We start from the raw sequence: 14,643 nt of genomic DNA, 5'->3' as shown, positions 1-14,643 counted from the left end.
TGAGGATCAATTCCTAGCACTTTCCTAGCCAGCTATTGGAGAAGAGGAGATAATTTTACTTGTTTTCAATATATATTTCAACTCTTGTAACTCAAAATTTGCCTTTAGAAGGGTTTAAATGCCGAAGTACTTTTGGAACTGTAATAAATATGGATAAACCCATACGTATAAACCCATACCTATATTTCCTGCCTGAGCAAGGCTTTGGACTAGAATACCTTCAAGGTTCCTTCCAACTCTGTTATTCTATTAAACTCTGAAGAGACAATCTGGTATCCTGAAATGTTTTAGATATCTGCTTCTGTTGTGAGTACATTCCAAAACCTTTGGGATAGACTGGGCATCCTCATAGTATAAACTTAGCATTGCCTATTGTGAAGGAGAGCAATATTAGAGAGTAAGTCTCTTAAGAAGTCTAAAGTCTGAATATATGTTATTTCAAACCCCATGGGGCACTTCCAAGGTGCTCAGGAACATTGGCTAAATGTCACGTTTAATTTTTGCACTACTAATTTTTGCTAGCTGTAGAAATAAAAAAAGTTTGTTAATTCTTTGGCACTCAGTCCTGGATATTTCTGAGGTGAAGATAGATTTGGGAATGTAAACCTATACTTTGCTGCTGTGTAAAATTGTATGGCATGAGCCATTCATGGCCAGCTGCGTGCTATTCTAATTGCAGTTGTGCCAAAACACCAATTAATTTGATATTGCCACCAATAACTTTATAGAAATTGGTTACAAGAAAATAAGATGTTAAAGCAGATACAATATCATTCTACAAGAGTTATCTTGTCTAGAATTACCTTGATATCATACTGTATATGTTCTTGGCTAGGCAGGGCTACTCCTAAGGTATTTCTGTTCATATATTTTAATATCATTAATCATTAATGCAATCAAGTATCTTTCTTAAGTGCCTCCCTGATTAAAACCTCCACTTCTATGCATGATTTCAAAGAAGATGGTATCTCATTACAGGCATGCTGCAATCACTCAAATGTTTATTTGAAGAGGGTAGAATAATTACTTTTTGCATATTGAATCTTTCCAGGACAAACCTGCAAAGAGTAGTACACAACTGTATCATCAATTGGAAGAGAGAAACACTGGAGGTGTCTCTTTCTTTCTTTCTTTCTTTCTTTCTTTCTTTCTTTCTTTCTTTCTTTCTTTCTTTCTTTCTTTCTTCCTTCCTTCCTTCCTTCCTTCCTTCCTTCCTTCCTTCCTTCCTTCCTTCCTTCCTTCCCTCCCTCTCTCTCTCTCTCTCTCTCTCTTCATTCATTCATTCATTCATTCATTCATTCATTCATTCATTCAATGTATAGAGATGCCCATCTTGATATAATGACTCTGGGTGACAATAAAGTATATAAAATATACAAAGTAGCAACAAAAACCAACCAATGTACAAAATATATACTGACCTCCAAAGTAAAAACCCAATCTAGAAAACTTCCAACTACCTCTTTACCCACCTGCCTGACTCTTTAAGGAGTTGGGTTGATTTTATAAATCCAGCCAGTTCAGGGCCAGTCTAATCTCAGCAGGTAAAAGAAAAGAAAAGTCCCCCCTCCCCTTTGAAGGTTCAGTAAGATGACATCCTTTAATTAATACAGAGGTCTTCAAACTTGGCCCTTTTATGACTTGTGGACTTCAACTCCCAGAATTCCTCAGACAGGCATGCTGGTTGAGGAATTCTGGGAGTTGAAGTCAACAAGTCATAAAAGGGCCAAGACTGAAGACCCCTGAATTAATGGGACATGCAGCATGCATCTCCTTGCCAGAACTAATGTGAAGGGAGGAATCAGCCGGGGAGAGGTGGTGCTGAAAATATGCCAGCATCATGCTAAGAAGGGTTTTATGTGTGACAACCAGCACTTTGAATTGCACCCAGAAGTATATTTGGAGATGGCACTGCTTGCAGAACAGTGGTATAACATATATACATTGAGATGCACTGCCCATAACTTCCTGCATGCAATGTTGTATTCTGGATCAGTTGAAGCTTCCAGATGTTCTTCAAGAGCAGCCCCATATAGAGGACATTGCAATAATCCATTCAGAAGGTGAACAAGGCATGAATGATCATGAGGAGCCTGGTGCCTGAGATGCACCTGAGCATTTTAGTCTTTCACAATTTCAGAATAAAAAATTAAATTTAGAGAAGCAAACTAGTGAGGTGGTTCCATTAGTATTGACATCCTTTCATCTACTATGCTTTGTTTTAAATCTGTTCTTACAGTTTTTACATTTTTAAAAATAATTATTAATGATAACGATTTTAGATCGGTATTGTTTTAGTTTTGTTGTACGCTGTCACTTAGGTACATAAATTAGATATATAAATACATTTTCAAAATAAAATAAATTTCATTATGGTACTTGTGATAGGTGGTAAATCTAGAGATTGTTGAAAAGAGGAGTTCACAATAGAAGAGCATAAACCAGGGGGTCTTCAAACTTGGCAACTTTAAGACTTGTGGACTTCAACTCCCAGAATTCCTCAGCCAGCCTGGCTGGCTGAGGAATTCTGGGAATTGAAGTCCACAAGTCTTAAAGTTGCCAAGTTTGAAGACCCCTGGCATAAATGAAGCAGCCCTCTCAAATTAAAAAGCAGCCATTGCCTTAAAAACTTTACAGAACTGCTTTAAAGGTTGTCCCAACTTGGCTGTTCAAAGCAGCTCCTTCGATTTATCTTTCTTGCAGAAATTCTAAGATAAGAAATCCTCTCTCTGTTCTTTTGAAATATCGACGTTTTGTGTTGTTCAATGAATGTATTCTAAATTGCACTTGTTTCGTAATTTCTTTTAGAGCAGCAGACGAATCGCCTCCATCTACTCAGCAGCCGCCCAAAGCACAGAATGGAACAGGTATATCTGGCTCCTTACTAAAACTGTTCGTGATTACAGAAGGGCTTAACTTTAATTGTAGGAGTGTGGAAGAGCAACAAAATCAAGAATGCCCCTGTTTACTAGTAGAGTTTTATAAATGAAATATTTAGCAGAATGTGCATCTCTCTGCCTTAACCCATTCTGTTATGTATAAATTGCAGTCTCTTTCTACATTGAAAGTGAATAAAAATAAAAGCTGGCTTTTTAAAAAAAATCTAAATTTGACTTTTTAAATTTAAATTTGATTTAAGAGGATTGGTGGCGCAGTGGTTAGAATGCAGTACTGCAGGCTAACTCACTGTTCACTCTAGAACAGTGGTTCTCAACCTGTGGGTCGGGACCCCATTTGGGGTCGAACGACCATTTCGCGGGGGTTGCCAAACAACACAGTCCGCCATTTTTTCCCCTTTTCCTTAGCTGTGCTACTCCCTTTTATTTTATTGGCTTTTGAAAGCCAATAGAATAGACTCTCTTGAATAGAGTCTAATTCTATTGGCTTTCAAAAGCCAATAGGAATTGTCCAGGCTGTCTCTGCCCTGTTGAGCCCGCCAAAAGTCCCATTCTGTAAACGGTGCTGCACCAGTTGAGTATTTCTCGACTTACGACCGGTTGGGGGTCGCGGCATTAAAAAGATTGAGAACCACTGCTCTAGGAGTTTGATTCTGACCAGCTCAAGGTTGACTCAGCCTTCCATCCTTTCGAGGTCGGTAAAACGAGGACCCTGATTGTTGGGGGCAATATGCTGACTCTGTAAACCACTTAGAGAGGGCTGTAAAGCATTATGAAGTGGTATATAAGTCTAAGTGCTATTGCTATTGCTATTTTTTTAAAAAATTTTTTTGAGAAGGATAAAAAGAAACTCAGCTAATCCACACACTCAGCTCAGCATAGAAAAAAAAAATAAGGTGGCTGAAAGCTACTTAAATCAGGGATTGTGCTCTCTGTTCTGTGGACATCTGAGTAATTGTCAAGCTTTATTTTTGACCGTTCATCATGAGCATTTGGAGTGGGATGAAAGGATACTTTTTATTGGAGTAAGGAAGAATTATTCCATGGAGAACATGGGAAAGAGGAAAAACATAATTTTTTCTAGGGTAAAAGTCTCTGCGTTCCCAGGTATACCATATTTAATCTCCTTGGCAATACTGATGAAAACTGTACTACAGAAAATTATGGATTCACAACAGATCCTGATCAAATGTTTGAGGAGGATGTGAGTTCTGTCACATCTGGAAGTGATCAGATTGACAATCGTAAAGGCCTTTCTTCTGCAAAAGAGAAGCAGAGAAAATGTGTACACTGATTGATCTAAGTCAAGCTTTACCAAAATCTACTTTGTGGATAGGGCCTGTACCTACAAATGAGGCAGATCTTTCTTTGCTGAAATGTATCTTGTCTGTCATGGGAAGAGGTTGTTACATTATCTGAATATGGGGATTACATCATGGAGAAGATGGTGTTCTTTGTTGCCTCAAAATAAATATATTACAAAGATAGAACCAAAATAAATAGTTTACAGTGGTTTTAACATAACAGATTCTCTTTGTAAAATACATGAATAAATATACATTTTCAGAAGTAGTTAAATTCATAATTGGCTGCTTTGTGGATGAATGAATGCAATATTTCTTGAAACAGGATTTGAAATAATATTTATGGGAGTTTTCATTCATGCATATGAGCTATTCTGCAAAGCTGTTTAAAGTTTTATTTAGCATTTTATTAAATTCTCACTTGTAACACCTGGTTACTTATATAAGCCACAACTGAAACTGTTGCTTCTGTCTTATGATCTTTTATGTAAACTTCTTTCTCTTTAGAGCTTACGTTTTTTGTTTTATTCGCATTTTCAAAACTTTGTTCTCTCCAGAACTTACTTTCTCAGAAAACATTGACAGTGAAAGAATTCTCATTGCTTCTTAGGCAGATTTCTGTCCCCTCTGTTACTAAACTAAAATCAAATCCGAAACCACACAAAATTTAAGTTTGAAATAGTTCATAGTTTCCAGGGGTATCTCAGAATTGTTCTACCCGCTCTTATCTTGCCCTTTTTGTGGCTTGATGGAATATTTGCAAATAGAGCACTGGTAACTACCTAGCATTCTTATTTTCTAAGGGTGTTTGTGGAGGCTGTGTACTCCAGGGACATGCTTGTAAAATTTTGAGGCAGATGTTTTGTTTTGTATCCTACCAATTTCCTTTTTAATTTTGTTTTTGTTTTTTGTATAGATTAGAGAATGCTTGTGGAATCCATATGGACTCTGGCAGTCTTCTTGGAAATAAACATGTGACATAAGCCCAGTGCTTTGCTTTGCAAATGCCAGCTTCCTCCTGGCTTCATACTATGTTTTTACATGATGTTGAATCAGATGTTTTGTTTTGTATCCTACCAGTTTCCTTTTTAATTTTGTTTTTTTTTTGTGTGTGTATATTAAAGAATTCTTGTGGAATCCATATGGACTCTGGCAGTCTTCTTGGAAATAAACATGTGACATAAGCCCAGTGCTTTGCTTTGCAAATGCCAGCTTCCTCCTGGCTTCATATTATGTTTTTACATGATGTTGAATCAACAACTGGTAGTTCTAGCTTTATCTTTGCTTTCATAGGCTGGCTGCATCAAGAAAGAAAAAAAAAGCGTTCTTCTAAACCTAAATGCTAAAATCCTAAATCAATGTCCATTTGAGTATGAAAGTATGAGAGGCTAGTGCAGAATATAGCTTGGTGGCATAATGCCATCTACAAAGCAGGATAAAGACATAAGAATGGGAGAATAGTCCTGCTGGATCAGGCCAAGACCTGTCTTAGTTCAGCATTTTGTTTCTCACAGTGGCCAACCAGATGTCTCTGAAGGTGTCTCAAGCAGGAGGTAGAGACATAACCCTCTCCTGCCACTGCTCCCTTGCAGCTGGTATTTGGAGGCACGCTGTCCTGAGCTTGGAGGTAATCTTGGGCCTCAAGACTAATAGCTCTTGATGGACCTGCATCTATGAATTTCTCCAGTTGCCCTTTAAAGCCCTTGAAGCTAGTGGTGATAAAAAATTCCACAGATTAATTATGTTTTATGTGTAAAGAACTGCCTCATCTAGGCCTCTCAAGAAAGCAGAACTCTTGAAATAGGCATTGTCTCAAAAGGAACTTTTATTAGGGATTAGTGACAGCAGGAAAAACAAGGTGAGGTCTGAGGAAAAACCTGTGCAAGCAGTATATTAAGAGCGATATTCGTTACTCCCCCCCCCCAGGGTCGCAGTGTCCATTTGAATCCCAGCCAATCCACAGGTGGCATATTGTTTTGGTAACTGGCTCCTTTGGCGAGCTCTTCAAGGTCTCTCTCGCTTTAGTTTCTCTCTGGCTCCAAACGCAAACTGCCTCCTTGATAAGGGTGATGCATTCCTTCTCCTGGGGGAAGGGCATAGTGCAAAGTACCCCCAAAGTATCCCCCCTCCCAACAGAATGGCAGGCCCCAAAGAATGGTTACAAAAACATACATACTATAGGAAGAAAAGCAAAACATTTCTTTGGGGTTCTGACATTATGCTTTGATTTGTTTAAATCTTATTTTAATCAGCATCATGATAAGAACAACAGCAGCAGAAAAATCCAGTCCCAATGTTTTGAGATCATCCCCGATCATTTTTTCCACCTCATGCATAATTTCTTACTCCTCAATCATGCCCCTCCCCCCCTCAAATCACCTTTGGGATCTCAGATATTCTACAATTATCTCCTAGGAAGTTATCTGACTTTCCCTAATCATTTTTTTCCGTCTTTTTGCATTTTTTCCAGCTTGGTTACATTTTTGTCAGACACAGTGAGTAGATCTATATACAACATACCAGATGTTATAGACAGAATACAGAGATGACCATGAGGAAGCTATGGGATGGCAATTGCAGGATGCAGGATAAACTGCAGCTCTTTCTCATTTTAGAATATGCCAAACTGAGCATAGTTCATCTCCACAGAAAACTCAAAAATTCCAGATGGTTAGCAGTAGTAAGGCATTCAGACTTGGGCGAAAATCAATTCCAATATGAGAATTTCTAGCGAGCCCATTTATCAGTGGACACGTTTAGTTCCCTGGTTGTGGTAGGGCAATAGATTCTGTTAGTATTAATTATCCTGCCATCTTAGTATTTCTGGTTATACTTCAGAGTAATTGCTTTTGTCAGTAGTTTTGAACTGATTGTTTTGGAAGTCACTTAGAAATGCGATGTGTTTTTGATTATTAGATAAACGCAGCCACATGGTGTGTTCAAGAGTTCAGAAGTGGATTTATGATAAATTTGGAGAATATATTGAAGATTTTAGATTTCAGCCAGAAGAAAACACAGTGGAAACTGAAGAGCCGCTTAGTGCTAGACGGTAAATTATATTGGAAGGCTATTTCATTATGTAAAAACAATAAATACAAAAGTCACTGGGCTCAGTGTATATAGGTAACAAGCCCTGTAAGCGTTAATTAAAGTATTCTTAATACTATCATCATTTGATATTGGATAATATTCTATATTTTATATCTTATAGTTCTTAATTGTTACTTTTGTATTTGATTTATACTGAAATGGAACTTTAAAACTACTAATTTTTGTCAAATGTATTTCTCTTTGTTTCTTTCTCACTCATTTGTGTATGTGCGAGTATGCGTCTTTGTATTTCTGTAATCAGCAACAGTATGTATTACTGTTCCATACTTTTATTCTAACTCCGAGCTTCCAAAGATCGTCTATCTTAGTGGGGGGCGCAGTGGTTAGAATGCAGTACCGCAGGCTAATTCTGCTGACTGCCAACTGCCACCAATTGGGCAGTTTGATTCTAACCAGCTCAAGGTTGACTCATCCTTCCATCCTTCCGAGGTTGGTAAAATGAGGACCAAATTGTTTGGGGCATTGGCTGACTCTGTAAACTGCTTAGAGAGGGCTGTAAAGCACCATGAAGCGTTATATAACTCTAAGTGCTATTGCTAATGCTAAAGACAGCTCTAAAATGAATGTATTAATGCATATCATTTAAGAATCAAGTCTGCATTAGATGTACTAATAGGAAACAGAAATGCATTAATTTTCAAAAGGACTTCTCTAAATATTTTTTCTTTACTTTCAGGCTAACAGAAAATATGAGAAGATTAAGTAAGTATTTAGCCATGTTTATATTGTTTATATATCTGTAATGGGCTGACATATCAAATGCAGATGAGTAACATTTCAGTAAGATTTTTTTCATTTTGAGTGAGAGAACGGAAATTGGCTAGACCTAGAATATGCAATACAAGCAAGTGATAGATTTGTACATTCTGTTGCTGTCTCCTATACTAAGAGAGGCAATGTAGTATAGTGGTTTAGGATTACTAGCAGGGAAAGCCAGGTTTTAGGCTACCAAGTTTTAGAGTTTGGGCTAGTATTCTGTCTCTGAATAAGAAGAGTTATGTATGCCACAGAACAAGCAAACAAATTAGATTTAGGATGCTTCTAATATGAATGATTTGGGGATAGGTTCAGATGAACATGCTTATTGTTATGAACTTCAAGAGGCAATTTACATGTGTGAAATGGATCACAACAAGAGCAAATCCCCTTTATTATTTCTCTGTTTCATTGGAGACTGTTTTGTACTACTTTGTAGTTTAGTAAATCAAGTGATATAAATCAGTTGATTATTCAGCTCCTAGCATCTGGACTTTCCAAAAATAACAGATAGCTTTGCTTAAATATGAAGTAAGAGAAGATTGTGAATAAGAAGATCATACAAATGGGTGCCTATGAATTATCTGTAAAAAAATATTCTGAAAACATTTGATTTGTTTTTTTTTTAAAATAACTGTCTCTACTTTTAGTCTTTGTATGTTTTCATGTGCCATTTTGAATTGTACTTGCAAACTACATACCTAAGTAGTTAAAGTTATATCTATATTTTCTGTTCTGCCTAGAGAGAGGTGCCAAACCTGTTACAAATTTTGTGAAGAATCTTTCTGCCTTATCGGACTGGTTTTCTGTCTACACTTCTGCTATTGCCTTTATTGTAAGTTGTTCTTTCTTAGTTGAGCAACACACAATTTGACTAACAGAATACCGTATATGCCGGCATATAAGGCGACTTCCGCAAGCGATAAAATCGGTGCCAAAAACGGGGGTCGTCTTATACGCCGGAAATACTGGTAGTTTCCGGCATATAAGACGACGTTCTAGGAATGCGGCTCGGCGACAAAGACGGGGGTCGTCTTATACGCCGGGTCGCCTTGTACGCCGGCATATACAGTAATATTCTGCTATTTACATTTTGTTGTAGAAAAGAGAATGATGAAAATCATTAACAATTCTATCAATATTTGCTATTGTTCATGATTTCTTTGAAAATGTGGCTTAGTATCAATCTGATCTGCTACATTCAGTGCATTGAGGTAGTCCTTAACTTATGACTATAATTGAGCCCAAAATTACAGGTACAAGTCATTGTGATTGTAAATCGAGGTATTACGTGACTGGATCGGATTTTTTGTTATTTTTTGTGGTTGTTAAGCAAATGCCATGGCCATTAAGCAAACATGGCATTGTTAAGCAAATCCATTTTACCCAATGGGCATTTTTTTTTACTAGAAACTGGAAGTAAATGGCCAGAAACTTGCAAAAATGTTGAGAATTGTCACAAGACCAAGGGACACTGCAAACAGCCATAAGAGTGTGCCAATTGCCAGGTGCCCAAAATGCAATCATGTGACTACAGGGAGGGGGTTAATCCATCATATCTTCAAAATCAGTCATAAGTAGCTTTGGGGGAGGGTTCATCATAAACTTGAATGGTTGCTAAGTCGAGAATTTTAATTGGAAAGCTGAGACATCTGCAAGGCAGTTAAAAAAAAATCAAGCTGAGGGATGTTTGGTATTTTCACCAGTAGGTAATATTTCTTTATAGAATATAAGTAGTCCTTGATTTATGACTACAATTGACCTCAAAATTTATGTTGCTAAGTGAGACATTTGTTAAGTGAGTTTTGCCCCATTTTATGACTTTCCCCCCACAGTTGTTAAGTGAATCATTGCAGTTGTTAAGCTAGTAACCCAGTTGTTAAATAAATCTGGCTTCCCCATTGACATTGCCTGTCAGAAGATTGCAAAAGGTGATCACATAACCCTGGGACACAGCAACTGTCATAAATATGAACCAGTTGCCAAGCATCCAAATTTTGATCATGTGACCATGGGGATGCTACAATGGTCGAAAGTGTGAAAAATGGTCATAAGTTAATTTTTTCAGTGCCATTGAAACTTCGAACAAAACAAACTGTTGTAAGATAGGGTTAGGGTTAGGATATTATTTTTCAGTTGCCTCCATCATTCCAAAGAGGACTTAATATATCTTTAAGAAGTGACACTTAAAGAAAATCTTTAAATTGACTAAGTATTGCCTCTGTTATGAGAGGTTTTATACCATCTGAGTCATGTTCAGTGAGATGGATCACTGTATAAATTTGTTTAACTAACAATCAAACAAATAAATATTGTATATTTCTTTTTAATTTAAAGAAAACTGCATCCATGCTCCCATGAGCTTCTGAACAAAGACTGGATAGAAATTTAAGAAATACATGACATTAGGGATGTTTTGCTTTTAAATTTACATAGTGAAAATAATGTGATTAATATCTAATTCAAGGTATGTAGGATTGCTACATCCTATCCATTGCTGTTAAAATGTTTTAATATAATAATTGCATGTTAACATATGTAGCTTATTTGTTCTTTTATTTGCAGATCTACATGAATGCTGTATGGCATGGCTGGGCCATTCCTATGTTCTTATTTTTAGCAATTTTGAGGTTGTCCCTAAATTACCTCATAGCCAGGTAATCACTTTTCAATATGTTGTCAATAATATGTATGCCTCCAACAGTATATACCGTTAGAACTTATGCAATTTAAAATAGTATATGAGCTTATCTAAATAAATAAATAATATATATTTATTTTGTCTTCCTATTTAATGCACTTAATTTTAAAATTAGTTACAAAATAGGAAATTCCAATCTTTAATGCTCTTGTGCTTTAAAAATTAGGGTTGTGTAAAAATTTTGTACTGCCCATGGAAATATTTGATTTCTAGCTTTTTAGTTGTCTCAGCAGATGGCAGCACCTGGCGAACAGTCTAGGATAATTTTTCTTCGGCCATCTCATCCCAGCCATCTCACCATGTCCAATGCGCCTGGACCATCTTCTGCTGCCGGTGTGGCCATTTTACTGCAGCCAATTCAGCACAGGACAATTCCACATGGGATAACTCAATGCGATAAATGTTATCTGCTACTATTTCTTCACAGTTATTTCCATTTTTGTCAATGAAAATAATGTCAAAAGAACAGTGGCAGATAACATTTATTGAGTTGAATTATCCCGTGTGGAATTGTCCATCGGCGAGTTGTCTGAAGCAAGTTGCCCACGGCCAGCTGTCCTGTTCTGCCTGGCCAACCACGTCTGTGCAGGGAAGCTAAACAGAGTTGGCCTTAATTCTTATGTGGCTGAGAGACCACCAAGGAAATTCCAGGTTTGTTGGCCAAATTGGGGAGATGAGAAACTCCTTGGAAGAAGGTGGAGGTTAGCTGTTACCATCCTGTTGAGCTTCAGGATTTAGTGACTGTGATCTAGGGAACAAAATTCCTGATGTTTCTCCAGAAACTGTGGTTGGCATAATCGGAAGCAAGGTGTTCTGCTATACAAACCGCAGGCAATTGAGCAGGACTGGCTGGGCTTCTGTATTTATAACTGGGTGTCCTGAATGCTGAATTATATTTAGCCAACCTGGTTTCCAGTTGTTCCACATTGGTGAGAGCTAGTCTTCCAATCTGTTGCCAGCCAAACTGCACAGATGTTATTTAAGAACTAGTAGCTGCTAGTGCTAGTGCATAAAGGAAAAGATCTTCTTTCAGGGGCCGTTCAGAAACTCAGGAACTCTCAACCCTTCCTAAAGAGTAAGAATCTCAAAAGGTTCTCTGAGATTAAATAAATTGGTTTTGATCTTGGCTTTCATCCAGGATTTTACTTTACTTCTACTCTAGTACAACAACTGTAATGCACTGTGCATATTTATCATCACATTTCAGTTATCCTTGCAAACAAAACTTGAATTCTGCTTCACCCTCTGTGTTATGTTTAAATGGAAAAGAGACAAATTGGTTCAATTGCCTTGCAGATGTTTGGGGAATATGAAATTCAGCACAGTTGTAGCTTCTTTACAAATTACAATAAGAGGAGAAAGTAAACAACAAACCACAGAATTTGAATTGTGGGTGTGTTAGCAAATCCTTCCCCAACCCTTCCTCATCTCATTTTCATGTGCCAAATATATTTCTAATATTATTATTACTCCTACTCACTGTTCCTGCATTTCTTGTAATGGAATGGCTTAAACTCAGTCAGCAAGTGTGTTCCATTGAGTTGTACAGAGTCTATTCAGATTCATTGTCTGCAACATTGCTTGCCACACATTGACAATAGCTAAGGTGAGAACTGATCACTGCAATCAGGAACTGATTGCCAGATTTATGTGGCTTTCCAGAAAAAGATAAACTTTGAAATATGGCCCCATTTTCACTTGTATTTATAGAGATCCTTTTACACAATAAATGTATAGGGGGGAGTTCCAATTTCATGTTTTTAGGAAAGTTGAAATACAAATACTTATTACTATATTTTTATAGTGTGATGGAATTGTTTATTGATCATAATTAGCAGGATGATAAATCCTCATTGCATTGTCTAATAAAGTAATCTATATAGCAGTGTTTCCCAAACTTGACAATTTTAAGGCATGAGGACTTCAACTCCCAGAATTCCACAGCCAGCAATGCTGGCTGTGGAATTCTGGGAGTTGAAGTCCACATGCCTTAAAATTGTCAAGTTTGGGAAACACCGCTATATAGAATCATTACTTTATCTGCAAGAACATTGTTGTAATAGCTTAATTATTTCTTTATTTCTTTTTTAAAAAGAATGTTATTAATTACTTGATCTACTGTAATCTATTGAACATTCAGAGCTACAAGATCTCTTCAAGATGGATGTCAGCACTATATTAAAGAAAGTTTGTAAATTTTGAAAAGATATATTCTGTTGCCTTCACGGCTTGCTTTTTCAAAGGATCCCTTCTGTTTCATTGTTATGAAGCCACGTAGAAAACCAGTGTTCCTGTTTAATGCAAATGCCTTTTTTTTTTTAGAGGGTGGAGGATACAGTGGAGCATTGTGCCCGAAGTTTCTGAGCCTATTGTAAGTCCAAATGATATTGAGATCACTATTGAAATATTTATATGAATGTTTTGATACGTTTCAAATTTACACAGGTAGTCCTCAAATTACAATCACATTTGGGACCAGAATTTCCATTGCTAAGCAAAGCAGCTGTTCAGTGAGTTGTGCCCAGTTTTATGACTTTTTTCCACGGTTGTTAAGTCATTGCAGTTGTTAAATGAATCATGTCATTAAACACATCCAACTTCCCCCCTAGACTTTCCTTGTTGGAAGCCAGCTGAAAAGGTCACAAAGGATGATCACATGACCCCAGGACATGTTGTAAACATATGCCAGTTGCCAAGCAACCAGATTTTGATCACATGACCACGGGGAATGCTGCTATGGTTGTAATGGCAATAGCACTTAGAGTTATATACCGCTCTACAGTGCTTTACAGCCTTCTTTAAGCAGTTTACAGAATTAGCATATTGCCCCCAACAATCTGAGTCCTCATTTTACTGACCTTGGAAGGATGGAAGACTGAGTCAACCATGGTCAGGATCAAACTCCTGGCAGTGGGCAGAGTTAGCCTGCAATACTGCCTTTTAATCATGGTGCCACCACAGTTCATAAGTGTGAGGACTGGTTCTAAGTCATTTTTTCCAATGCTGTTATAACTTCAAGTGATCACTAAATATTTGACTGTAAGTTGAAGACTACCTGTTCTATCTATTAGGCATTTTATACTCTTGATAATTTTAATCAACTCAACTTTAATTATATTGTGACTTCATATGCTGTCCAATATTTTTGTTATTTTTTAAAATATTGTATAAAAGACCACGTTATAATGTTTAGTTAAAGAAGAAACATAGAATATATAACTTATATTTTGAAGTATAGAGTCTAATAAATATGAAATTCTGAAGTATGACTTAAAATAATTTGCATGTCAGGGTATGTCTAGTTATTTTGAGGGCAGCTACATCGTTGAGGTCATTTATAAAGAAGCACATTATGTTGGCCAGAACCAAACCTACTTGTCTGCATAAAATTTAAGAGGTTAAATACAAAATAAATGCATAGTCTGCCCTAGAAGCTTAAAAGAAATGTAAAATCTACACTATTTATTTTAATAGTTTATTATGTGTTTATAGTAGGATGAGTTTAGTTCCATCAGGCACCAAGATGTCCTTCAAATACTGTAGTTGCAGTTCCAGACAATGAATCTATTTTAACATTATGGAAAAGAGTGATCCATGTGATCATTCTGGTCAGAACATCTAGCATAGGGGTGTCAAACTGCTGGCCTGCAAGCCGGATGCGTCATGAGGAAACCATGCCCACCCCATTGCCGGCAATGGGGAAAAAGTTCCGATATGTCGCGCAACGTACGTGACGTCACAAATTTGACATGTCTGATCTAGCAGAAGCAATTTGGATTGGATTAAAGTCTGCAAAATATGTGAAACAATCCATATCCAATTCTTTTGATACTGTTTTATCTCTATGAATCTGGGCTATAGATTGTGGCCCAAA

The 14,643-nt window shown here is 37.0% G+C and overlaps 1 protein-coding gene across 4 annotated transcripts in view; it reads left to right on the top strand.

Moving 5' to 3' along the window:
• The window catches only part of GRAMD4 (GRAM domain containing 4), an 86,285-nt gene that overhangs the window by 58,093 nt on the left and 13,549 nt on the right, over positions 1 to 14,643 (top strand). For all 4 annotated transcript variants that reach the window (XM_039341279.1, XM_039341280.1, XM_039341277.1 and 1 more), the window contains exons 5-10: positions 2,809 to 2,867; positions 7,118 to 7,250; positions 7,989 to 8,014; positions 8,812 to 8,903; positions 10,634 to 10,725; positions 13,092 to 13,140. In XM_039341279.1, the coding sequence (XP_039197213.1) occupies positions 2,809 to 2,867; positions 7,118 to 7,250; positions 7,989 to 8,014; positions 8,812 to 8,903; positions 10,634 to 10,725; positions 13,092 to 13,140 (451 nt within the window). The remainder of the gene's footprint in view (positions 1 to 2,808; positions 2,868 to 7,117; positions 7,251 to 7,988; positions 8,015 to 8,811; positions 8,904 to 10,633; positions 10,726 to 13,091; positions 13,141 to 14,643) is intronic.

Source organism: Crotalus tigris, unplaced genomic scaffold (genome assembly GCF_016545835.1).
Source record: "Crotalus tigris isolate CLP2741 ecotype Arizona unplaced genomic scaffold, ASM1654583v1 scf7180000017764.6130737, whole genome shotgun sequence".
Taxonomy (NCBI): Eukaryota; Metazoa; Chordata; class Lepidosauria; order Squamata; family Viperidae; genus Crotalus; species Crotalus tigris.
This window is presented reverse-complemented; position numbering and strand designations above follow the sequence as displayed.